Raw genomic sequence first — 22,102 nt, 5'->3', positions numbered from 1 at the left:
GGAGCTACTCCCTCGAAATGGTTTTCTCGTGTGCTTATATTCCACCAAGCGTTTGTTCCGCTGTTCCCAGTCTGCCCGCGACCGCCGCGCATGTATCAAAAGCAGCCGGCCAAGCAGGGTCAGATGCCCTAGCACATGCAAAAGCTGTGGCAGAAAAGCTTGCCATGGAAGCTAAACCTAGCGCATATGGAACCAAACGGAAAAGTCGCTGGGATAATTCTGCTCCGCTGGGGCTCAATTCGTCCACAAACGCATCGACCCCCAGCCCCGCAACCCGCAGGAGCACAACAGGAAGGTTCTTGCCAACACATATAGTAGATGGGAACGCCAATTACAAAGAATATCACGACGCTTACAAGCCGGGAATGATCAAAGCCGGTGCGAAATGGGTATACCCTGAGGATGAGATTGTCGACGGAGGCACCTTTGAACACAAGGTAGGCATTTCGACTCTCTGGCACTGGGGAACCGAGGTCAACTTATAACATTACACAAGAAACGAGCTATGGAGATGCAATTGACGGAAGGTAGGGATCTGGTACTCCCCTCTCCGCTATCAGTTACCGCTACTCATCCATGTCATAGGAATCGCAAAGACACTCACGGAACCCGTCGACTCGGGCGCAGCACATCATCTGGCTCACTTCATTCCGAAAGATGTTCTGAGGTCCTTCGAAGCGGAAGTACAGGCAAAACGGGCAGGCCTGAAAACCTCGACGAAGGATCAGTACGCCGAAAACAAACTAGATGAATCAAACTCGGGTTACAGGCTGCTCCAGAAACAGGGTTGGACCGAAGGGGCAGGATTGGGCGCGCAAGGGTCGGGAGTGACCGTTCCCATTAATGGGTATGCATCGAATGATACCAGAGGGGCTTGCGTTGGCGCAGAAGTTTGTGTGTCTGATGGTTCCTTCAGAGGATTGGTACGGCCAGCAAAGACAGGTCTTGGACAGCAACTTGGGGACAACGTCGATGCAGCTGAAGATGATATTGAAGTGTAAGTCCTGGGCCCATGCGCGAACAGCCAAGGGCAGACGTTCATGGCAAAGTGTGCCTGCCAAATCGCATTCCCTCAACCTCACTTCCGCAGATATCGGAAAAGGATGATGCTAGCGTACAAGTACAGGTCTGTTTTTTTGTTTGCATTGAGATGTTTGGATAGAAAGGGCAGTGTTGACATCGCGCATCAAGACCGAACCCCTTGAACAATCCTCGGAGGCCGTATTGACTGTTTCAGCAATGCTGGACTGGGCGCAGCTTTTCCGGGGACGAGCTGCTTGTTACCATTCATGGGAAGCAGGCCTCCGTGATCGCCTAACGGGCCCTCAACCACGCTACGAGCTTCGATAAACGGTGTTGGACGAGCCAAAGATGTGAAACGTTCAGTGATGATGACATCGACAGATTCTGGAAGGCGTTCGCAACGGAACCTCTAGCCGCGACAGCTTGATTGTTTTATAGAGGTTCTGGGCTAGAAGAGGCCTCGGAAAAGTGGCCACTGTTCGTGGTCGCAAACATTGGCAAACTGAATCCACGCTGTGGGCACGTGGGGCGGGGCGCGTGTAAATAGGAGATGGGTGGTGTAAACAAGCGACTATGTATAATCGAGTCGAAAATCAAGAACAACCCCTGATTTCAGTACGTTGGTCTTGTGGGCATTCAAGCATAGATCATCACATCAGGTAAACCCTGGCGTGGCTTTTGTACAAGAATTGATGGGTAGCTAAGAAAAAAACCAGGAGGATCTCCAGCTTAGCTCCCGAATCTGCCATTGTATCTGATGCCGTTTGCATAGAATGGGGTGATGGGATGTCATGAGGCGGGGAATCACCAATCAGCTGGGGAGCTTGACCCGAGCGACCCAGAACACCAACGTGGTTGACAGAACAATCTGCACGGCGGCAACGATAAACAGGAACTGAATACGCCGCTGTCTTGCTGACGGGTCCACAGTCGTGAACCCTTCTGGCAGAATGATGTATTTGAGCGATCTTAGCTGTGGTGTGTAAAGGTATGTCAGCCATGGTTGCGGGCGAACTTCCAAACAGTAGAAATGGGTCCCTCGGACTGCGCAGAACGTCAGAGGAAACGTACCGTAAAAAAACCTAGACAGAGCATTCCGTAAGCATGTACTGCGAAGGTTATCCAAGACGCCGGGGCTAGAATCGCGGCGATCAGGGATACAATAACCCTATAATATTGGGGTCGAGTCAGAAACGGCTCAACGATGGTCCATTGAATGCACACTGGATGCGCACCCCAAGAACTTGTATCCACTATACGAAACGAGGTCCAGGAATGGGACTTCCGTCGTCACATTCAACAGGTAGAATCCGAGCTTGAGTAGAAGGACCTCCGTGGAGACAATCACTAATGCGGTTGTTCCAGTGATTCCCAAGACATCTGGTGTGAATCTGCGTCGCCGTCCCTATCAGTTATTCCGTTCTCCTATGTCAAGATGGGTCTCATGATCTCTCACTCACGATCTGTCCTTTGCGGGTGCTGCTGCATCTGCTAACCCGAGCTTGATTCCAACCAGAATGATATACGTAACGAACGTCATCACTGTTGCGAGATTGATTAGTGCTTCCGCCCCCACTTATGAACTGTTAGAAAAAAATCACTTCTCACCTGGGATGTAAAGATCAGGAGCGTTGAGATCCTCTCGGGGTGGTTTATAGCCCTCCATCTGGCCACTTTGCTCCGACCTTAGTACGAGTCGCGCCCAGGACTATAGAAGCGCATATTAGGTGTCCGTCATCTCCTTCAAACCTGGGAGATATGTGATCTCACCATATGCGGATGTCGGAAGGGAAACAGAAGCAGGCGGATCTTATTGAGAACGTAGGAATTGCTGACGTTGAAATAGTATTTCAAGTGTGGTATGTTTATCCAGCGATTGATCTGTCAACAACGGATCTATCGAGTCAGTAATCCCAATCGGGCGCATGATTTCGAACGACCCACGTACATTCTTGTTCAGGTTTTGTTGCGCTTGCTCAAACGCCTTTCCACCAATCTGCATTCCCAATTGCCCTGCCGCACTACTCTGGAAGTCACTGATAAGGTTTGTTCCCCACTGTTGTTGTTGCTGTTGTTGCATTGGCGTTGCGCCTGGGTTCATGAAACCCGATGGTCCAGCAGCATACGGTGCTGCAGCACTTTGGCCAAACCCGCTTTGTGACGCCGGGGTAGGCACTGACGCATAGACATCCCCCCCGGACGCCTGATGCTGCAACGGATTGTGCGGTGTCGGGCGGTGATAAGGCTGCGGGGTAAACCCAGCGGCGCTCGCTGTGGCACTCGAGGTTCCAGCAAATGGAGCGCTATAGGCTTGCTGTTGCGCATATGACTGCTGCTGTTGCTGAAATGGCTGCTGCTGTGGCTGCTGTCTGAATTGCGGCTGCTGGGGAGCTCCTCGGGGTTGGTGCGGCTTAGGAGAGCCGGGATAAGATCCCCCGGCTGACGCGTTGCCGAATGACATTGGCCCTGGCCGCTGCGGGTGCTGAGGCACGGGAGCCTGAATGGGAGGTGGCGACCAGCTCGGCGTTGGTGTTCCGTTCGAGTTGTACATTGTCCCTTGTGGTAATGCTGATCTGCTTCAAGGTTTTGGTGTTATGGTGAAGCTGAGGTGACGGCCAAAACTTCAAGTGTGTCGCGACGTGGAAGCCACAAGGGCCGATGTCGTTCTCGAACGCATACCATTATTGTACGATTTTTGATACTTACACTACCTTGTGAAAAACATTACTCTAAATACACCGGCCTTCCCCAAAAAGCCCTCGGCTGCTGCTACGATATCTAGCTACACGCTGTCCACTACCATGCTACATTATTTGAAGATTCGCCTGACTAGTCGTATTTCCTTCGCATGGCTCTATGATGTCAGGTGTTCTGCTGCCGTATCGACCCTCCTCACTTCCGCCATCAGCTTCCTTGCCCTCCACCTTGCCCAAACGCCTTTGCCTGCTACATACATGGTGACAGCGGCATACAGGAGAACTGCCGGTCCCAGACCCAAACTCCACCACAAAAGCGTTTTAATCCTCCCCGGTCGAAGTTTAGTGACAGCGGCGTCCAGTTGGGCGCGCATGTCATCCGGGGTTGCGGAGGAATTGTCAATCAGGATATCAGCACGCTGGCGCTTCTCGTCGATAGGCATTTGGGAGGCGATGCGGGATTTGGCATCGGTCGGCGTGAGCGAGTCCCGGGCTGTGAGCCGTGCGAGTTGAGCTTGTTCTGAGCAATAGACCACCATCACTACGTTCACCACCTTCCACAACCCGGCCTCAAACAGCAATGGTGTATCCAACACACACATCCGCTCTCCCCTTAAAAAGCACTTCAGCGCACAGTGCAACATCTCCGCCCTGATATCCGGATGCGTTATTCCATTCAAGACCTTCCGCTGCCGTCCATCTACATCATCACCCGAGAAAACAATTGCGCCTAGCTTTGCACGATCGATTTCTAGTGTTTCTGGGTTTATAATCTGTAGGCCGAAGTGGCGGACAAGGGAATAGTACGCTGGGCGGTGTGGGGTGATGACTTGGCGGGCGATGAGGTCGGCATCGATGATGGGAATAGGCGGGGTGGAGTTGGTGAGGTGCTGCGAGGCAGTGGACTTGCCGGTCGCAATCCCGCCCGTGAGGCCGATAAGAAGCATAGCGAGAATCGAGCTCTGGTTGGGGTTGCCGGAGGCTGAGGATCCTGACGATGTCCACTAGTGCCTTATATAAGGCGTGGGGTTTTAACAAACTTACACTGCCAGTCCCTGTTCTGGAAGGCTCCAACCTGCTCCAACCTATAGTCCAACCTTTTTCAAGCCGAAAGTGTTCGGCGAAAGTGTCCTCCCGTCCTCCGTGCGTGCACAGGTGCGTGCATGAGGTACAGTAAACTGCGTGAGAGAAGTGACTCTTATGACTCGCCTGAGGGATTCGTTTTACGAGGTCTATGCAAAAGGTCCCTCAACTGTACCACAGGGCAATACTATCCAGAAGCCGATTTCCTGAGCGTTCGTTGGACTTGGAAGCCATTTTTCATTCGTCGAAGCTACCATTATGTCTCTGTCCCTAGCACCACCAGCCAACAAAGGCTTGTCAAAGCTGAACAGGGACTTGTTCAAGCAGACGCTGGAGCTTACAGCGCTCCGGCTACCTGCGCCTGCATGCGCAAGGGCGATGAAGGAATTAAAGGGAGGGTAAGCGCAATTGTCGGAAGCGAACGGACAGTATAAGCGGCAACAGGACTTAAGACAACGACAACGGTACTCTGCTAGTTACATATTGGAGGTCCCTCGCCTTCGGGGCATAGTGGAGGATCCGGCTGATCTTGCAGCCGGAGAAACGAAGAAGGCGGCAAGGCGTTTACTGCTCTTGAACCCACTCAAGGCCGTCTCCAAAGGTACAGCACTACAGCACATATCCGTCGGGACGATGGCACTAGCGCTCTTTCGCTGGCTGAAGACCGTTTTTGACCTCGAAGTATTGTGATGTAGACAGCCTTCCGACGCCGGTCAAGGAGTTTGCAACACGGGAGAACGCCGAAATCACGCAATACAGACTTGATCTGGACTACGACTATTGGACATCGGAGCAGGTGCTCAGGTCCATTTTGCCCGATGACATTGACGTGCCTGGAGCGTACGAGGCAGTCGGGCATATTGGTATGTGATTACTGAGTGTAGCATCCCCCCTACCGACGTTACGTGCTGACCGTCTCATCTCACTCCAGCACATCTGAATCTCAGAGATCAATTCCTGCCGTATAAGAGCATCATTGGAGAGGTGTTACTGGATGTAAGAGATGGCAACGACTCGGCCTGCTTTCGAACCTGCATTTATGATGTCTGTGTCTCAGAAAAACAAGTCTTTGCGAACCATCGTGAACAAGACCGGCAACATTGACAACACGTTCCGGTTTTTTGAGATGGAGCTCCTTGCTGGGGAGAACGACTTAATGGCGGAGCTAGTAAGAACACTCGCTTTTGACCATTTGATAACCGTTGCTCATGCCGAGTTTCTGACCCGACAGAATGAGAGTAATTGCAAGTTCCGGTTCGACTTCTCGCGCGTTTATTGGAACTCACGTTTGCAAGGGGAGCATGAACGTATTGTCAAGAAATTCAAGAAAAACGGGCTCGTTTGTGATGTAATGGCCGGTGTAGGTCCATATGCCGTGCCAGCTGCAAAGAACAAGAAGCTCGTGGTGTTTGCAAACGATCTGAACCCATCAAGTTACGAATTCCTCTGCGAGAATATCAAAATAAATAAGGTAAAGGTGAATCGGCGAATCTCAACATCTTCTGGATGTGGGTCTTACCAAAGGCCTGTTCAGGTTGAGCATCTAGTGAAGCCATATAACATGGATGGACGCGATTTCGTTTGGCAATCTTTGGACGACTTGAACTCATCGGGCCCATGGGATACCCTGCGAAGTAAAATCCCGCCTTCGAGAAGACCCCGAGGAAGCAAGGCTACTGTCGCTCTAGACGGCAGTCCGAATATCGAAGAGAAGGATCTAAAAGCTCCAGCTCCCGTCTCTCTCGGACCACTGGAACCAAAAGCTGGGTTCAGATGGTTCGATCACTACGTCATGAACCTGCCCGCAACAGCGATCGAGTTTCTGGGTATGACGAGCTCAAACTGCATTGCTTATTCGCAGCTGACAATCTTCGCACTCCCTCTTTTTCCGTGTTTACACCTTTAGATGCATTCCGAGGCCTATTCCATAATCGGGAAATCATCTCGCAGGACAAACTGCCCATTATTCACTGTCACTGTTTCTCGAAAGAGGAGGATCCATCGGCGGACGTCATCAAGGTATGCCCATTGCAGATGTGGAAACCCGGGGAGGATGATGGTCTCACCCGCCACATTTGTCATTAGCGTGTCGAAAAGGTTATCGGCGCATCTCTAGGGAGTAACCTCATCGAAGTACACAATGTGCGGAATGTAGCGCCGAATAAAGAAATGCTCTGCATCAGTTTCCGGCTGCCATCCGAAGTCGCATATGCTGAGCCTGAAGCATTAAGGTAGGCAAATAGCGATGCGGGGGTGGATGTAAACTGTAACGTTTGCTGTTCCCGGTTCTCTGGTCTGATTGTGCTCTCCTATAGAAGACTTACACTCTCCGCTTTCACTTCCTCTTGAAGGATCCAGAAACGCAAAGCTGAACGGGGCAATGCTGGCATTGACACTGCCGAGAATAGCAAACGAGCGAAGATAGATTGAGAATCGCGCGGCCCCACCGCATGTTCATAGATTATTTATTAGCTATCATATTGTAGGTGCAACCACCTTTCCCGCGCTCTCCGTCGGAGTATAATTTTCCGTGCTCCATCATCACTCTCGGTTGGGGTTTTCCATGAAGTGACACTAATTCGCGCCGTCATTTGTTAACCGCTGTCGAATTTCTGACAATACGCAACCCCGCCCATGCGCATGTCGTAGAAAAGGACAACTTACTATTATTGTGAGAACTCGCTTCGCTGATTGTTTGCTGTGCATTTGGTGTATCTCAAATCGGAGTTGGGGCTAGGGAAGCGCAAGCTTCCAAAAAATAAGCTTAAACTGCTTGCTTCACGGGGTTCGGACATTTGGAGTCCAGGAATTTGCGCCGTGCGAATGTGGCAGCATACGTAAATTCCCCTTTCTCTTTGTGGCACCTGCCTTACTTCGACGGCGTGCCATCTTTTCCTTTTCCCAACGGCGTTCACTTCAGGCCATACCTGTGGAAATATCTCGTTGGACTCATTGGACTGAAAAGCCGCCAGCCATGTACTCTCGCTCTGAAAGACGATTTATGGCCCCCGATGCCGATCATGCCAATCCAAAGCTCGGGCCGGGAGCTTACACCCCCGATGACATTGCGCTTTATGCTGGAAAACTGCATGGGACTGAGGGGTATGTGGAAGATGGCTTTAGCTACGGATCATTGTATCAGCGGACCTTACTGATTTATCGACGCTTTCCCTCTAGCTATGCACCATTCTCCTCCCTAACCCCACGCTCATCATTCTTCGATCAATCCGTCATCCGGGGGCCAGCACCAGGTCAATATCCCGTTGAGCTCCTACGACCGGCGCTCCACAGCCCACACAAAGCGCCAGAGTTTGGCATGTCAAAGGTCTCACGGTTCGGAAAAGTCAACAGCACGACACCCGGCCCAGGGACCTATGAAGGGTTCTACGATGACATTGCACTCCACGTCGCAAAGAAGGTGGTGAAGATGCACGAGCCGGAGTTTGGCAGTAGGACGCACCCATTGACGAGACAGCCTGGGCGGGATGCCAAATGGGATACACCAGCGAAAGTGCAGAAGTTGATCACAGATGCACCCGCCGATGTCACCCTGGAACAAGCAGCCATCGCCGCGGCTCATGGGCCCGAGGGTGCGGACCTGGATGCGGAGGTCGATGGAGCTGAGCCGTCGATACACGGGCATCTCATCCCAACCGGCAAGAAGCCGCCAACATACCCGGTGCCAAATAAAAACCGGAAGATTGTGTGGAAGAGGAAGCATGGAGCGCCGAGTATACCCCCTCCTCGAATGGCGTTCGGTTTCCGCGAGAACTCCGAAGGCGACCTGGTGCCGCGCAAACCACCAAAAGAAAAAGCCAACTCGGAGCCTGCTTACAACTCTATAACGTCGTTTGCTGAGCGGGCACGCCACGAGCATCGGGGTCCTTCTTTCGCGCACGATTCAGCAGAGAATGGTGGGCGGCTGACTTTCAAGATATACGATACGCCAGCGCCTGGCCTCTACGAGTCTTCGCAAGTCCAGCAGTATTTCCAGAAAGCCGGAACCGGCAACGAGGCGGCCATCATGACCTTGGCGCCCTGTGTGCGCGTGACGGATGAGATTTTGAAGGATTGTAAAAAGAAAAACATACCCGGGCCAGGACAATATGAAGTGAGATCGCCGCTTACAGAGAACCTGGCGAGACCGAGGGGACGTATCCGCTTCGCAACGACCACAGGGCATCTTGATCCAGCGCACTTTTCGGTGACGGAGCAGACGAATACTCCTGCTCCAGGCGCTTACCATGTCTCAGATAAGCCCACTAAGAAGGTTTGTGGAACCTTTCTTTAGACTTGGGTCGGAGCACGCTTATAGATCCTTCATTGCATGCAGAGGCCGCTCGTATCTCAGTCGTTTGGTGCAACTGCATCCAGGTTTGAACGAGATGATAGAGTTCGCTCAACACCGGCCCCGGGTAGCTATAGCGTCGAAGAGGTAAGGTCCGGTGTGACTACGTGGGTGGACCAGTTTTGACTATAACTATGAGAACCTCCTCTGTAGATCGACAGTCTAGCACAGAGAATCACAAAGAAAGCGCAGAAGATGCGGTATGACGCATTCGGCTCAGTGACCGAACGTTTTCCACAGCCGAAACTAGTAAGCAGGTCATCCGCGAGCCCCGATGATCACATCACACGTCTCTCATGATATTCCCAACAGAATCTGAACCCCGGTCCGGGAGCCTACAATCAAACACAAGCGGACGCTCTAGCTGAGCAGGAAGCGCACGAACAGGTCGCTAACTCAACACGGTCGCGATCAGCCGGAAGTCGGCCCGTAACCAGGATGACACGAATGATGGATCAAGGACCAACACATTTCAAACTTGGACACCTACTGGTCAATCCCGCCAAGGCGCACATTCCCGTTTTCGGCTCGCAAACAGAACGATTCACGGGAACGCAGCATGCAGGTGAGACCTGATTTTGCGTACAGCATACCGGCTGATGCTAAACAGTAAGTTTCGCAGAACTACCACCGCCAGGTGCTTATGAGCTGGGCAAGGCGTATGAGGCACTGAAAAAGCATCGAGTTCCGAAATTGAGCGGAATGGTCAGCGGAACGCGGCGTGAAATATTTCAAGGTAATGGGGCCGAGCGGCTCTTTTGTCAGATGACCATGGGAAGGAACCTGACCGCACTTACAATCTCCTGAATATCAGCGAATATCGAAGCAAATCTTCCTGGTCCGGGACAGTATGAGCCGCAAGTACTGGACAAGCGGAATGTGCGAAGGGGCAGTGGGAAGATCATGACAACGGTAAGACGCATCCACGCTTTCCGGAGGGAGTCATTCTCATGTGGAAATATTAATACAACCCCCTACATGCAGGAAAAACGGTTTAAATCCTCCGGATCTGCTTCTTCGCCAGGACCCGGTGCATATCTTTCGCCTTTCCATAACAGTGGACTGCTCAAGAAGACGTACAACATCACCTTGACTGAATGGGCCAAGCACCATCCTATCGGCAGTGCTCCTGAGCGTAGACGATCACCCGTATCTGTGTGATATAGTGGGGGGCAGGACGAGGTGTCCGATATATATAGTTTTGGCGGACATTGGTAGATTATTTTGCTTGCGAGAACAACAAACAAATTCAGTGCGTCTGATGAGGCTTACACCTATCTAATGGGGAGTGCCTATACCAATCCATCACAAAGTATATCGTCTCGGTTGTCCTCCCCGTCCCGGTAGGTAGGGACAATGAATAGCAAACTATGTGCGGGGAGCAATCTCGTTCTTCACAATCGATCGAAGACCGATATTGAATGCTCCCACACAATCATGCCCACCAACAAAGCCACACTCTGCATTCCCACATCTGAAGACCTTGTTGCTGCCAATCGTATGATGTACGAAATGGCAGAACGGACATTGCTTGGTCGTGTATTCCTCCGTGGTGCATATCACATCCTTTCGTCGATAAGGATCGGCTTCGGCCTTGGCGAACAACCGTTGGCGAAATGCATGGTGTGATATATTCTGCATAACTTTCCGAGTGGTTTTGTGCAATCGAAAACTCCCTTCACGGGGCACTCGATTGTTGCTGTCGTCCCCCGGATCGTTAGATAACGGTGGGAGTTTCAAAAGTTTGCGGCGTCGGCGAACCATGCCGGCCGTCATGAACTCCGGTAGAACGATCATGTCGTATTGTCTAACGAGCGCGTTCGCAAAGGCGTTGTGGGCATGTCGGACCAGACCGTTGGCTTTCTCGTAGAGTCGCGAGAGATGGTAAGCATGGCTTTTCCTCCAGAGAGTTTTCTTTTTGCGTCGCTTCAATGGATCGTCCTTCTTTTTCCACCTACGTTTTCCCTTGCGTCACTTCTTACGTGCGGTCCGGTTGCAGTTTCCCAATGATTGACGTTGCTGACGAAGAGCAATGTCGTTGTACCGGTTAGCAAGTACATTGCACAGGTCGGGATAGACGTCGTAAAAGCTTCTCTCGTGGACATCGTAGCAAGTCCAAGGCACCCGAACCCCAGGGTCGATAGCACACATGTTACCCTTCGCGTGACTGACGTTGAACAGTTCCTCCTGATGCCGGACCCAGTTTCTAGCGCGTTTCGCGCATCGTCGGGTATCTTTTAAGATCTCTTCTAGCTTTTCTTGGCGGAAAGGGGCACCCTTCTGCCAAACGTTGTAGGCCATGATCAGGAACCACCTTCCTGTCAACGAGTCATGGCGGACAGTGAAGCTTCGTCCGCCTTTCGTCTTCCCACACGTTAAGTGATTTTCCCAGTGTTTGGTGGGTTCGTAACGCCGGTTCTCACGTCTAACTCCGCGGTGACGGCTCGTCTGCCATTGCTCATGACAGAGAAAATGAATCAGATCGTCCTTCAGGTATACTCCGCTGTCAGCCTCCGGATTGAAGGTTGGAAACATCACGACCTCTCCGTCGGTACGAACGCACATTCCAGCGGCAAGAAACTTGAGAGTCTTCCATCGACGGGAAGGGTCTCTTCCTCTTGTCTCATATCCAGAGTTGTGACCTTTCTCATAGTTTGTCTGTGCCGACTGCACGTTGTCCGCGCTCTCCTGAGCTACCGCTTGTTGAACGTCGTACGGCATGTCGATGTAACGAACGCGTTTGTCCAGGTCACTCAAGGTGGATTGCGTACCTGCCTTCAGATGCCTTTCGTATTCTTTCCTTGAGAGACAGACGTACGTCTCGCGAAGGTAAGGAAAGCTCGGTTTTTCGCCTTGTGTAGCAAATCAATCGAGGACTTCTTTAACGTGATCATCGATAAAATCCGCTATGCGTAACCAAGCGCTGAGGGTGCTCTCCAGTTCAGGCCGTGGGTAGAAACGGAAAGAGATCGCACGAATTCGTTTGGTGGCTTGCTTCTCTTTGGCCACGTTGGCTCTGGATTTCTTTGAAACTGGTGTCGCTGTCGGGTTTTTTTCCCTTCGTTCCGCCTTTTCTTTCCTGTGTTGCACTTCTTCCGCTGGCATACGAAGGTGCTTTGCTCGTTTGGTCGTCTTCTTCTCACCCTCCTCGCGTTCTTCCAACTTCCGTTTGCGGTCTTCCCTACGCTTGTCCTGTTCTCGTTGCTCTTGTATGCCTTGCATTTGCAACGCATACTCGGCAGCTTCATCTAGGGCAGGAAGATTACCGTTGGTCCTCTCTGTCAGATACCAGGTGGCGATCTTCTTGATCTCGTGGTACGACCCACGCTCCTTCGCCTCGCTAATATTGGTTGCCATGCATTCTCGCCCCGTAGCTTCGGTACGAGATAACACGTACAAAGGTTCACGGGATATTGAACCGTCAATATCCATGCTCATCCCGCGCTTGACCATCGATGACCAGGTGCATTGTTTGCGAGTTGCGAACGCTTCAGAAAAGGTCGATCCTGGAGCTGTGGCCAATCCGGTAGATGATGATAACAACTTTCGAGACCAGGTTTGCGATACGTCGCTTGACCATACGGAGAAGACCGGTGCGCTGGAAATCAATGCTTTGACCGTTATGCTGGGCAACAGTTGGTCAGGTATACTTCTCAGTACGTTACGCAGCTTGGTGATCCACGTATTTTTGTTACAGCCACAGAGATACTCGGCAAGATAGGTATGTAGCTCGGCCTTGATCTGATCGTCGTCTTTACTTTCTCGCTCGTCGGAGCTGAAGAACTCGCCGGGGCTCAGCTGCCGGTCTGTACTGCCCGTTGTAGCTCCCAAGACGTTGGAGACTTCCATCGCATCGCTCGGTAGTGAGAATATTGGGCTATAGCAAAGTATGACAAAAGGGAGAAGGCACATCTATTCACTGTTGTATTGTTTGATAGTGGTCTGTGCGTTGGCGAGCCCTGGGGACTGGGTTTCCTGTGCTCGGCGCCCTCCCTACACACTCACGAATAACGATGTGGATGAAGAAGCAGTGTATTGGCGTGCATCAGCAGTACGCAGTAGTACATAAGAACACAAGGGGTGGGAGGGAGTGGTGTTCTAATGTCTATAGCGTGAGAAAATGCGCAAGGATGTAAAGAAAGAAAGAAAGAGAACTCCGAAGGCATTCAGGCAGCTGCCCATCCCGTCCTGACTAATAGCCCAATTATAAACCACGTGATCCCACCCTGCCTCGCGTCTTCCAACCCACTCTTTCGTTCTCTCGAACTGCGATCGTGTGTGGTTGTCCTTTTATCTTACGCGCTTTATTGATGAACACAACCCTGTTGTACATTGCTAATGATCACGCATCGCGTCTGTATTCCAAACGTGATACAGATAACGATTGTATCTTATTGATTGCTCATGTGACATGAGCAGTCTCATTCCGTACTGTACGTGACGTGACTCGAGATTGCGCGTTGGAACCGAACCTCCGCAACTGCCCAAGATTGACATCGTCTAAGCATCTACCTTGTGTATAAGCAAGTCGCTGCCGAGCAGATGGCTCAGAAAGTCGCAGGCACACTGTCGCAACTCGCAGCTAGTCAAAACCCAGCTGCAGACGACGGGCTCGTTGACTCCCAAGGCTATAGTCCTCCACTTTTTGGAACCAGACCAGTGCAGGGACAACGCTCAGCAGTTTCGAAGGTGACGGGAAATGCTCTCGTAGAGGCAGAGTCCATTATAAGGAAGGTTAGCGAGTCCGTTCCAAATGATCATGGGGGGGCGAGGGAGACCTTCCTAACTCGACACCTTTGCGTTAGCCCTCATCTCGCTTCCAGACCCTTGCAAAGGCACCAGCATTTATCCAGGCAGGCCACCATAACAGAAGCAATGAACCCGCTTCGCCAGTACTTGGCTTCAGTTTAGGCTCAAGCGGAATCCATTTCCCGGGGACTCCGCCGATTTCGCAGACGCCTTCCCTCAATTATCCCGCGTCGCAAATGCAATCGCATTCCGGGTCCACTGTGACGCGTCAAGCGGAGGCGATGACTTTCGTCCTGAAGAAAGATCTCGAGGCGTTGATGGGAGATATGCTGCGGCAAACGAAGGTTGCTTTGAATCAGCTGCAAAATCTAAGGAACGTCGTTGTGGATGAAGCGAAATTGGCTGTCAAACACGCCGCTGCGCTCCAAAGCAGAGAGATCCTGTCTAAGTTGGATGAGCAAGGTGGGTTTCTAGTTGATTCGTTCCGGCCGTCAACGCAAACGGGCACAGCATTGATTGTTTGGACAGTCAAGGAGCGCTTGCATACGGTTACCGGTCAGACTGGTCGGAATAATGTCATCAGTGGCGAGTTCCTTAAACTCAATCAGCGCATTGATGAGCTCAGCGCGGTAGGGTTGCCTACATCATTTCGGGCCACACGAGCAAGGAAGCTCGCTAAGCATATTGCATTGCAGGAACACCGGGCTGTGCATAGTCGCCAGGATCACATTCTGTCGGAAATAACAGGGACGCAATCGCAGCAAGCACGAGAGGCGATAGCAGGAAAGGCAGATGTAGACACTATCTCCAGCCTGTTGCATACCCATTCTGCGGAATCGGAGAAACAAGTGGAAGCGCGCTTGGAGTCGTTCATGGAACGTGTGGAAGCGCTCGTAAAGAGCATTGAGCCACCGCCACCCAATCCACCCTCGGTCCCGCCTGGATGTGATATAGATACTATTTCCGCCCTATTGCATACTCATTCTGCGGAATCGGCGAAAAAAGTGGAAGCACGCTTGGAGTCGTTCCTGGAACGCATGGAAACGCTCGTAAAGAGCATTGAGCCGCCGCTACCCAATTCGCCCTTGATGCCGCGTGGACCTGGCTCTATCCACCATCATCCGTCGATAGAAGGCAGGTTGAGCCTTGATGGTCACCGGCTCGGGAATCTAGCAAGCAACGACGTAAAGACCCCTGCAGTTAATTTTACCCAGCAGACAGTGATGTTGCCTGACGGTTCTGTCCGCGAGTCTTTCATTTCTGAAATCAACGGCGCCGTGGGTGTGAGTGTAGCTCCTGCATTGACGCAATTCAGGAATTCGCAGCAAGCTGTTCGAACAGGTAGGGGTGCAAGAGGGTGTGCGGTTACTCAGTCGGGCATTTGTTGAACATGTTCGCAGCAGGTTTTCTGCCCCCCGAGCATCGAAATCGGTCGCTGCTGCCATATGTCCAGAACGGCACAGGAGGCGTCTATCCACTGGATTTCGGAGAAGACAGGTACCCGTGGAACCGAATCATTCGATTTGCGTCGGAACTAAACTTTAGTTTTTGTTGCATAGTTGGTTTGACCTGACGTATTCCCCGGCGAAGGATGAGAGTAACAATGAAGTGGCTGTTATGACTTCGGTTACAGCCGCTCCACAGCACTCTCCAGATGCAGCAGACGTCATCACACGGACTGCGTCTCCGATTCTGATTGTAGAGGATGGAAAGCCGGATTCGAATCCTGTTATTCCGCGGCGCAGCGGGAGGCTTACTCCGGCGGCTGTTACTCGCACTGTTGCAATCACGGAACCGCCACCACCGGCCGTGAAGGTCAAACGGGAGAAGAAACGATTGCCTCCTCCGCCACATACAGATCGGATGACAAGGGTATGAGCATCTGATTTGTATAGTGCGATGCTTCTCATGTTGGGAGTCATTCACTGACCTTCGCAGCACGCAGAACCAGAAGCGAAAATTAGAAACGGTGCTCGCTGTTTCTACGCAGGAGGATCGTTGAGGAGCTGCGCGACAAGCTCTTCTTTGGCAGGCGTATCTCGCAACGGTCGCCAAAATGTCTTGGTGACCAGCCGTCTAGCGGAATGATATAGGGCCCAGTCGTTGTTACACAGCGAAGGCCCACTCCTATTACAGGCTAGATAGGACGCCGAACTTAGAAGTTGAAACTTACCAGATTTCCATATTTCAATTGTACGAGAGACACTCTCGCAGGATAGCCGATGGACGAATGCAGCGTCTTCGCATAACTCATTACTGCATCTGGTGTTCGCCTCGGTGGTTCAACCACATTACTGTTATCCTGTGTCTTGGCATGCCTGCTGCCCGCATCGAGCTGCATATCTCTCTCGCGTCTCTCGCGTCGGCGGCTTAGGTAATCTCGCGTCAAATCCCACGTCGAGATGCCGCGTCTCTCATCTCTGCCATCCGGCCTTCTCATTGCGTACTGACAAGTCAGGAGATTTTGCAGCGCTTTTTTTACCGTCATTTTGCGCTTCCCGTAGCTTGCCACATCCGAAGCTCGCCTCGCGGCTCTAGAGCAGCTGCCGGGTCGAGTCCACGCCCATATGAGCGCCGCCGCAGCAGCCGCGTCCTCACCTTGGTTCCCAATCCCAACCCTCAACGCCGAAGACTCTGAGCTGGAAAAGTCGGTGACGCAAGGTGCACGAACCTACCTTGCCCAGCACGTCGGCGTCCACAATTTGCTTCGGCACGGGTCTCGCTTCCATCAACCCGCAGACCGCAAAGCAGCTGAACGAAACCCGGTCCCACCACCTAACCCGCCGTCACCTTCAAAGGGCTTTGGACGAAACAGCGACTTGATTCCGGATACCATGCCAAATCCGTATTCTGGTGGAATGCAGCAAAGAATGCCCCATGCGGGAGATCCCGGTGTCTTTCTGAATAGCACGTCGGCGGCCGCGTCGATGATCGAGTCTCTACCAGCCGTCATGGCTGGATTCTATTTCAAGCGCCGGAGAGAAAGGCTGAATTGGAAGTTATTAGCGTCCTTGAATGTGGACCAGATCACGAAGGAGGTTGACATCAAGTCTTTGCAGGAAATGATGGAGAACCTCACTTTCTGCGACATCGAGGCTGAAGATCGATATGCCGATCCAAATTTCATCAAGCTGATTCAACTATCTCAGCTCACAATCGAATACCTGCTACACTGCCAGAATTACCTGCTGGATCAGCGTCAGTCTTTGGCAGGACAAACCGAGGCTCTCAATGGTTCCGTTGTGAGAATGCGGGCAGAAAATGCTAAGCAGAGCGCAGAGATACAAGCGCTTCGGAAAGAAACTCGCGTGCTCCGAAAAAGCATGTATGCGTATCAGCTCATGACCAAAATGCCGGGAGAACTTGGGCCGGCGGCCGCTCCGCCGCCGCCAAAGGAAAAGACACATCCAACCACCTATTACCGATGTCCGTTTTGCCCGAAGATGTTCGTGAACCACCCCTATGTTGAAAGCCACGTGCAACGACGGCACGGGGACATGCCACAGTCACAAAAAGCCGCACCGAAAGCTGAGCAGCCGAAGCAGCCACCGGCTCAGCCGACAATGGAAGAGATAATGGCAGGGTTCGATAAAGTCAGTGGGCGAATCGGCGACGTGGAGAAACAGCTACGAGAAGAGATGGAGGCCAAAGTAGCAAACGAAATGGCCAGCCGGCAAAAGGCATTAGATGATGCGTTGGCTCAGGAGAAGCTGCGGTTCGAGCAGGAATTACAACATCTAAGAACAACGGCGACGCAGGAGCGTGAGCGCGAACGTCTGGAGTTGGAGGAGGCAAAATCACGCTTGCGATCAGATACGGGGAAAAAAGACGTAGATGATGACAAGGAGGAAGAAGCCCGTCGATTGGAACGTGAGAGGGTGCAGAAAGACATCGATGATTTGAAAAGGGCTGTTGCTGGATCACAGAGCGGCGCCCAGACCGGAGTCAATGCTCATCTCAGCAAAGCCGCATCGCAGATCGAGGCGCTGCAGAAAGCTCTGGAGGACGAGCGGAATGAGAACGACGAGCTGAGTCGGAGACAGACGAATGACTGTCAGAGGCATGTGCAGGAGATGAGAGATTTGGAGACCAAACGCGCGGCGGATGCGGCGCGAATTGCAAAACTGCAGGTATAGTGTGTCTTCCTTGGAGAGATCAGAAGGCTTTTTGCTGACGAGCTCGTGTCGGATTGTCAAAGGGGTCTCTGGAAACCCTCAAAACACGCCTTGATCAGGGCTCGGGACTCCCACAGGGTGGAGTGCAGGCATTCGCGTACACAGATTCCGACTCCGGGCCTGAGCTAGTCACCTTTCCCGCTGAGGCAAGGGTCAAGAAGAATCAGGTACGATATCACATGCTCCCGTATGATGTGATGTCTTTTGCTCACTTCCTCACATTTCTGCTCAGCCACTGACCTGGGATCGTGTAGAAGCGTTGATGAAAGAGCATAAAGGTATGGGAGCGAGTATGGCCTTCCGTCAAAGCCGGCCTATTCTGATACCAAATTCAAACGAACCAGAGACCCCAATACCAACTTCTTCATGGTTGAAAACCATGTATCCTCACGATCCGGCCATGCTGACGGGACAGAGAAACGACATCAGCGCCGCAGTCGATCACCAGCTGAGCAAGCTAGGCATAAATGCGCCAGATGTTTACGCCCAGTGGGGGATAGAGGAGACACATCGAGACATTTCCACCCTGCTTGATACCGCACAAGCCAATCTAGACCGGAGACAGGCGGAAGCAGCGACCAAGAACCCATTGTATGCTCGGATGCGTGCCTGGCTGGAAGAAACTGTCGACGACGTGGCAAAAGGGCATCGCGGAAAGCGAGGGTTGAAGCCTCCGCCGATTGTGACGGATGCGAAGATGTCCCCGATGCGCTTTGAGCCGCATACGCCAAACGCGGAGGAACGAGGAAGAAAGATCACCCGCCGAGGGCCCCGGCAGGACCGACCCAGACGCGGAAGAGCCACCACTGGACCGCCATCGGCTGTTCCTGGGTCTGCGCGAGGACTCTCGCTCGCGGCTGGTTCGCGGGGTGGGGTAAGCGTTGACCGTGGACGACTACTATTAGCTTCGCAGCCGCGTGGTAGTGTGATTAGCAGCTTTATGGGAGGTGCAAAGGACAAGCTTTTGTCCACGTTCAAAAGAGATCCGGGCCCGTCGCCATATTCGGCGATGGCGCCAACACCGACTGTTGGGGGTATGCGGTTTCCATCATTGAAACGCGCAAAGGGCGGCCAGGAAGCGGACGTGAATTGGGACGATGAAGGCAGCAGCGACTATTCTGGATCCGATGCCACAGCTTCTTCCCCAGTCCGACGCACCCAGGGACCGCAGCGAGCCCCATCGCCGCGCAAATCGTCTCGCCGACGAAACTTTGAACGCCAACTCGAGGCCAAATCGCCACACTCTGCCAGGTCCACGCGTGAGAACATGCCTCCCAGCCCTCAGCGGGGTCGAGGACAGTCTAAGCATCCTCCAGCCGGCCGCCCACGGGTTGTCATGCCTCCTAATCGACGGCTATCCATCTCCGTGCCACCATCTCCGAACAAACTTAAGGAAGGGTTCTCGCGACTGACCCGGGCATTGTCTTTCACCAGGGCACAGCCGTCAGCAGCGGATTATTGGGGACGGAAGGCATCAATGAACGGCTCCCCAATCCCTCCGTCGCCCATGTCTGCTCTACCTCGCCGCGCGCCAAATGAGTACAGAAACGGACCGATGAGCGCCCAACCCTTCGAGCGGAATCAACGTAAAGAGAGGCGAGACGGTCCAGGTTCACCCACACGGTCGCCGAGGCATGCACCATATGCGCAAAAGCATCGCCGTCCACCAGAACAGGATCGCCGAAAAGAAGTGGAAACGGAATCGGAATCAGAAGAAGAATCCATCTCGCCGCAACGCCCTCAGCGGAGTCACAAACCAAAACGGGGTGCTAAACCTCTACAGCACACCCCTGTGGAGGCTTTCGCGGATTCCCCTTCACCGTCTCCACCGAGGGGAAAGGCCCGTGGCACGCATCGACCGCAACGCCGGAAAAGGGGTGAACCTGCGGTTTCCTCCATGAGTGATGGAACGCGGACAGAATCATCTGATGCGTTGTCATATAGCGAGACGGCATCGGACGTATCAGTCCCCGAACCTGCACCGCGGTACAGAGGTGGGCATGCAGGAAAGCAGGGCAATCGCGCGGTACAAGCCATCCTGGAAGAAAGCGAAGAAAGCGGGTTGTCAAATGTCCCCCGTAAGTGGCTTCCGAACGTCCGCCCACTTACTCGCGTGCCTCTACCAGGCATGAATGCCGCATCCCGTGCACAACAGCATCCCCACCAGCAGATACAGTCTCAGCCGCACTCCCTATTTCCATCTGTGAGAGAGCCCACAACAATACCTACCTCCATACCAGCGCAACAACAAGCTCCGGCGAGAACAGGCTACGAACGAGCACAGGCGGCGCTCGGTCTGTCCTCCCTACCGCCGCGGAATCAAGCAGCTGGAAGTATCCCACAACGGAAAGACGAATCGGACTTTGATGTGAGCTCGTTGGATGCCAGCGAAAGCGAGACATCTCGTACGCGGCCGCTGGGGACTGCTCCGAAGTCGGGGCCGAGCACAGGAGTCCCTCTGAGAAAAGTTTCGGAGGCGTCGATCGTCACAGATGATTTCGATGACTTGGACGATGTCCTGATTTCGGAAGACTCATCCGATGAACCGGTCCAGAAGGTGACGTCCAGGTAAGCGTTTTCTTCCGTTTCGGTATGCGACTCATCGCGATCTACACCTGAGTTTGACCTGAATATTGCGCATTCCAGACCTGTAGGCAAAACACTCGGGAAGGACCCTCAGTCCTATGGCGCATCATCGAGGCAGGCCTCGAACGTATCGGCTACAGGACCCACACCCGATCCGAACTCTGAGAACGTTGCCGACGTGCTGAAAGAGCTTGGCTCGATCACTGAAGATGAAGACCTGGATCTTGACGACGATAGTAACTGGGACTAATAGATCTATCAGGCGCGCCGGGGCGATCTTAGTCTTTAGTATGTCTCATAATGAACATGCTTCTCGCCGAATTTATAACCACGACTATTGAAGTGACCCTTCTCTTTTAGTAACGGGGTATAAGAACTAGTGGCGCAGGCCGTCTAAGATCTGCAAGCCTGCCTGAATCGTTATGCCTCTACAGCCTCTACGGATGCCGCTACGGAAACGTCTCCCAGATTTCGCCAGGTACTTAGGGCCTTTTCCCTTTCCCTGCGCCGCCGCTTTCTGCAGCGACTATCGATATATCCATTTCCTTAATGACCACAAAGTAGCATGCCTCGCAATAAAGCTCCCCAATGTGATGTAACGCTTTCAGGTCTGTAAATGGCGTGTCGCACTTCTGTAAACATCAACAACTGTTACTAGGAAGCTATCAGCAGAGAACGACATGTCATGCAGATGGTGTCTTACCTTGCAACGGAAACAATCCTGGTGAAATTTCTTATCCTTCCACTCGACCATGGCGATTTTCGACGCTTGATCTGGAAGGATCTTTTGCGTACACCGTGCACATTCGGGTGTAAACTTTTCCTCGTAGCATGTCCGACAATAGTGATGATCATCTTGTTGAAAGTATCGCGCTTGCAGCGGACTTTTGCATTTAAAACACAGGAAGCACTAGCAGATACCGAGTGAGCTCAGCTTCTACCCTGCATTTGTCATTGGTCGTCGCCCCATACCTGTGGGTGGAACTTTGCACTTTTACCAGCTAGTATTATCTCCGAGCCAATCAGACTAAGTTGACATTTTGAACACGAGCCGAGAAGCTTCTCATAACACGCTTTGCAATAAGGTTTGCCATGAGGTTTGTCTCCATGCATGAAAAACTCGTCTACGATAGAATTGTTGCAACCGGCGCATAGGAAGCATTTGCGGTGAAAAGAATGCGAGATGTTGTCCTGGCTGTAGGAGACTCCAGGTCCAGTATCGTTGAGGACAGGCTCGCCGCACCTCTCGCAATGACCTCTAAAGTCTGAGTGCGAGGCCATGGATAGGTCTGTTGTGGGCAAGGGGGCATCAGCAAAGACAAGCCCGTGCTTCATGAGATACACTTTGAGACGGACCCTTCTGTAGACTGTCCTTGATCTTGTCGAGATCCGAGATATCCATGTTGCGAGACGTGTGGTTGTGGAGATCTGCAAGATGCCGC

The 22,102-nt window shown here is 52.5% G+C and overlaps 9 protein-coding genes across 9 annotated transcripts; 5 read left to right on the top strand and 4 right to left on the bottom strand.

Moving 5' to 3' along the window:
- Window positions 1-340: 340 nt before the first annotated feature.
- Window positions 341-1,451, top strand: EV422DRAFT_403729 (uncharacterized protein). The gene is made up of 5 exons (XM_053066970.1): window positions 341-527; window positions 586-847; window positions 917-997; window positions 1,091-1,126; window positions 1,192-1,451. Exons 1-5 carry the CDS (start codon window positions 506-508, stop codon window positions 1,226-1,228), a joined length of 438 nt encoding a protein of 145 aa, XP_052926873.1. The 5' UTR covers window positions 341-505; the 3' UTR covers window positions 1,229-1,451.
- Window positions 1,452-1,834: 383 nt separating this feature from the next.
- On the bottom strand, window positions 1,835-3,574 carry EV422DRAFT_566242 (YIF1-domain-containing protein; the record flags this gene model as incomplete). Its single annotated transcript, XM_053072409.1, has 7 exons — window positions 1,835-1,996; window positions 2,095-2,191; window positions 2,259-2,414; window positions 2,484-2,565; window positions 2,632-2,731; window positions 2,794-2,904; window positions 2,972-3,574. The coding sequence occupies 7 exons, from the start codon at window positions 3,572-3,574 to the stop codon at window positions 1,835-1,837; spliced, it is 1,311 nt and encodes a 436-aa protein (XP_052926872.1).
- Window positions 3,575-3,927: 353 nt separating this feature from the next.
- On the bottom strand, window positions 3,928-4,666 carry EV422DRAFT_550374 (CoaE-domain-containing protein; the record flags this gene model as incomplete). The annotated part of the gene is made up of 2 exons (XM_053071763.1): window positions 3,928-3,966; window positions 4,070-4,666. The coding sequence occupies 2 exons, from the start codon at window positions 4,664-4,666 to the stop codon at window positions 3,928-3,930; spliced, it is 636 nt and encodes a 211-aa protein (XP_052926871.1).
- Window positions 4,667-5,060: 394 nt separating this feature from the next.
- EV422DRAFT_550373 (guanine(37)-N1-methyltransferase) lies at window positions 5,061-7,037 on the top strand (the record flags this gene model as incomplete). Its single annotated transcript, XM_053071762.1, has 9 exons — window positions 5,061-5,200; window positions 5,279-5,403; window positions 5,498-5,665; window positions 5,734-5,798; window positions 5,860-5,970; window positions 6,034-6,273; window positions 6,337-6,628; window positions 6,709-6,821; window positions 6,888-7,037. The coding sequence occupies 9 exons, from the start codon at window positions 5,061-5,063 to the stop codon at window positions 7,035-7,037; spliced, it is 1,404 nt and encodes a 467-aa protein (XP_052926870.1).
- A 601-nt stretch (window positions 7,038-7,638) lies between these two features.
- On the top strand, window positions 7,639-10,415 carry EV422DRAFT_403683 (uncharacterized protein). Its single transcript, XM_053066969.1, has 8 exons — window positions 7,639-7,904; window positions 7,980-9,072; window positions 9,136-9,237; window positions 9,304-9,399; window positions 9,463-9,715; window positions 9,773-9,886; window positions 9,965-10,062; window positions 10,135-10,415. Exons 1-8 carry the CDS (start codon window positions 7,777-7,779, stop codon window positions 10,309-10,311), a joined length of 2,061 nt encoding a protein of 686 aa, XP_052926869.1. The 5' UTR covers window positions 7,639-7,776; the 3' UTR covers window positions 10,312-10,415.
- A 1,600-nt stretch (window positions 10,416-12,015) lies between these two features.
- Window positions 12,016-12,999, bottom strand: EV422DRAFT_566239 (uncharacterized protein; the record flags this gene model as incomplete). The annotated part of the gene is made up of 1 exon (XM_053072408.1): window positions 12,016-12,999. The coding sequence occupies one exon, from the start codon at window positions 12,997-12,999 to the stop codon at window positions 12,016-12,018; it is 984 nt and encodes a 327-aa protein (XP_052926868.1).
- Window positions 13,000-13,630: 631 nt separating this feature from the next.
- On the top strand, window positions 13,631-16,146 carry EV422DRAFT_524462 (uncharacterized protein). The gene is made up of 7 exons (XM_053069989.1): window positions 13,631-13,884; window positions 13,956-14,361; window positions 14,428-14,528; window positions 14,595-15,240; window positions 15,300-15,396; window positions 15,459-15,771; window positions 15,845-16,146. The coding sequence occupies exons 1-7, from the start codon at window positions 13,693-13,695 to the stop codon at window positions 15,899-15,901; spliced, it is 1,812 nt and encodes a 603-aa protein (XP_052926867.1). The 5' UTR covers window positions 13,631-13,692; the 3' UTR covers window positions 15,902-16,146.
- A 320-nt stretch (window positions 16,147-16,466) lies between these two features.
- On the top strand, window positions 16,467-20,910 carry EV422DRAFT_566237 (uncharacterized protein; the record flags this gene model as incomplete). Its single annotated transcript, XM_053072407.1, has 5 exons — window positions 16,467-18,029; window positions 18,098-18,241; window positions 18,307-18,352; window positions 18,419-20,642; window positions 20,721-20,910. The coding sequence occupies 5 exons, from the start codon at window positions 16,467-16,469 to the stop codon at window positions 20,908-20,910; spliced, it is 4,167 nt and encodes a 1,388-aa protein (XP_052926866.1).
- Window positions 20,911-21,026: 116 nt separating this feature from the next.
- On the bottom strand, window positions 21,027-22,095 carry EV422DRAFT_403566 (uncharacterized protein). The gene is made up of 4 exons (XM_053066968.1): window positions 22,017-22,095; window positions 21,633-21,949; window positions 21,364-21,570; window positions 21,027-21,292 (listed from the first exon to the last, which is right to left on the bottom strand). Exons 1-4 carry the CDS (start codon window positions 22,060-22,062, stop codon window positions 21,143-21,145), a joined length of 720 nt encoding a protein of 239 aa, XP_052926865.1. The 5' UTR covers window positions 22,063-22,095; the 3' UTR covers window positions 21,027-21,142.
- Between the last annotated feature and the right edge of the window lie 7 nt (window positions 22,096-22,102).

Source organism: Fimicolochytrium jonesii (assembly GCF_025526975.1).
Source record: "Fimicolochytrium jonesii strain JEL569 chromosome Unknown EV422scaffold_7, whole genome shotgun sequence".
NCBI classification, from domain to species: Eukaryota; Fungi; Chytridiomycota; class Chytridiomycetes; order Spizellomycetales; family Powellomycetaceae; genus Fimicolochytrium; species Fimicolochytrium jonesii.
The sequence above is the reverse complement of the archived record's forward strand: the minus strand, read 5'-3'. Positions and strand labels throughout refer to the sequence as shown.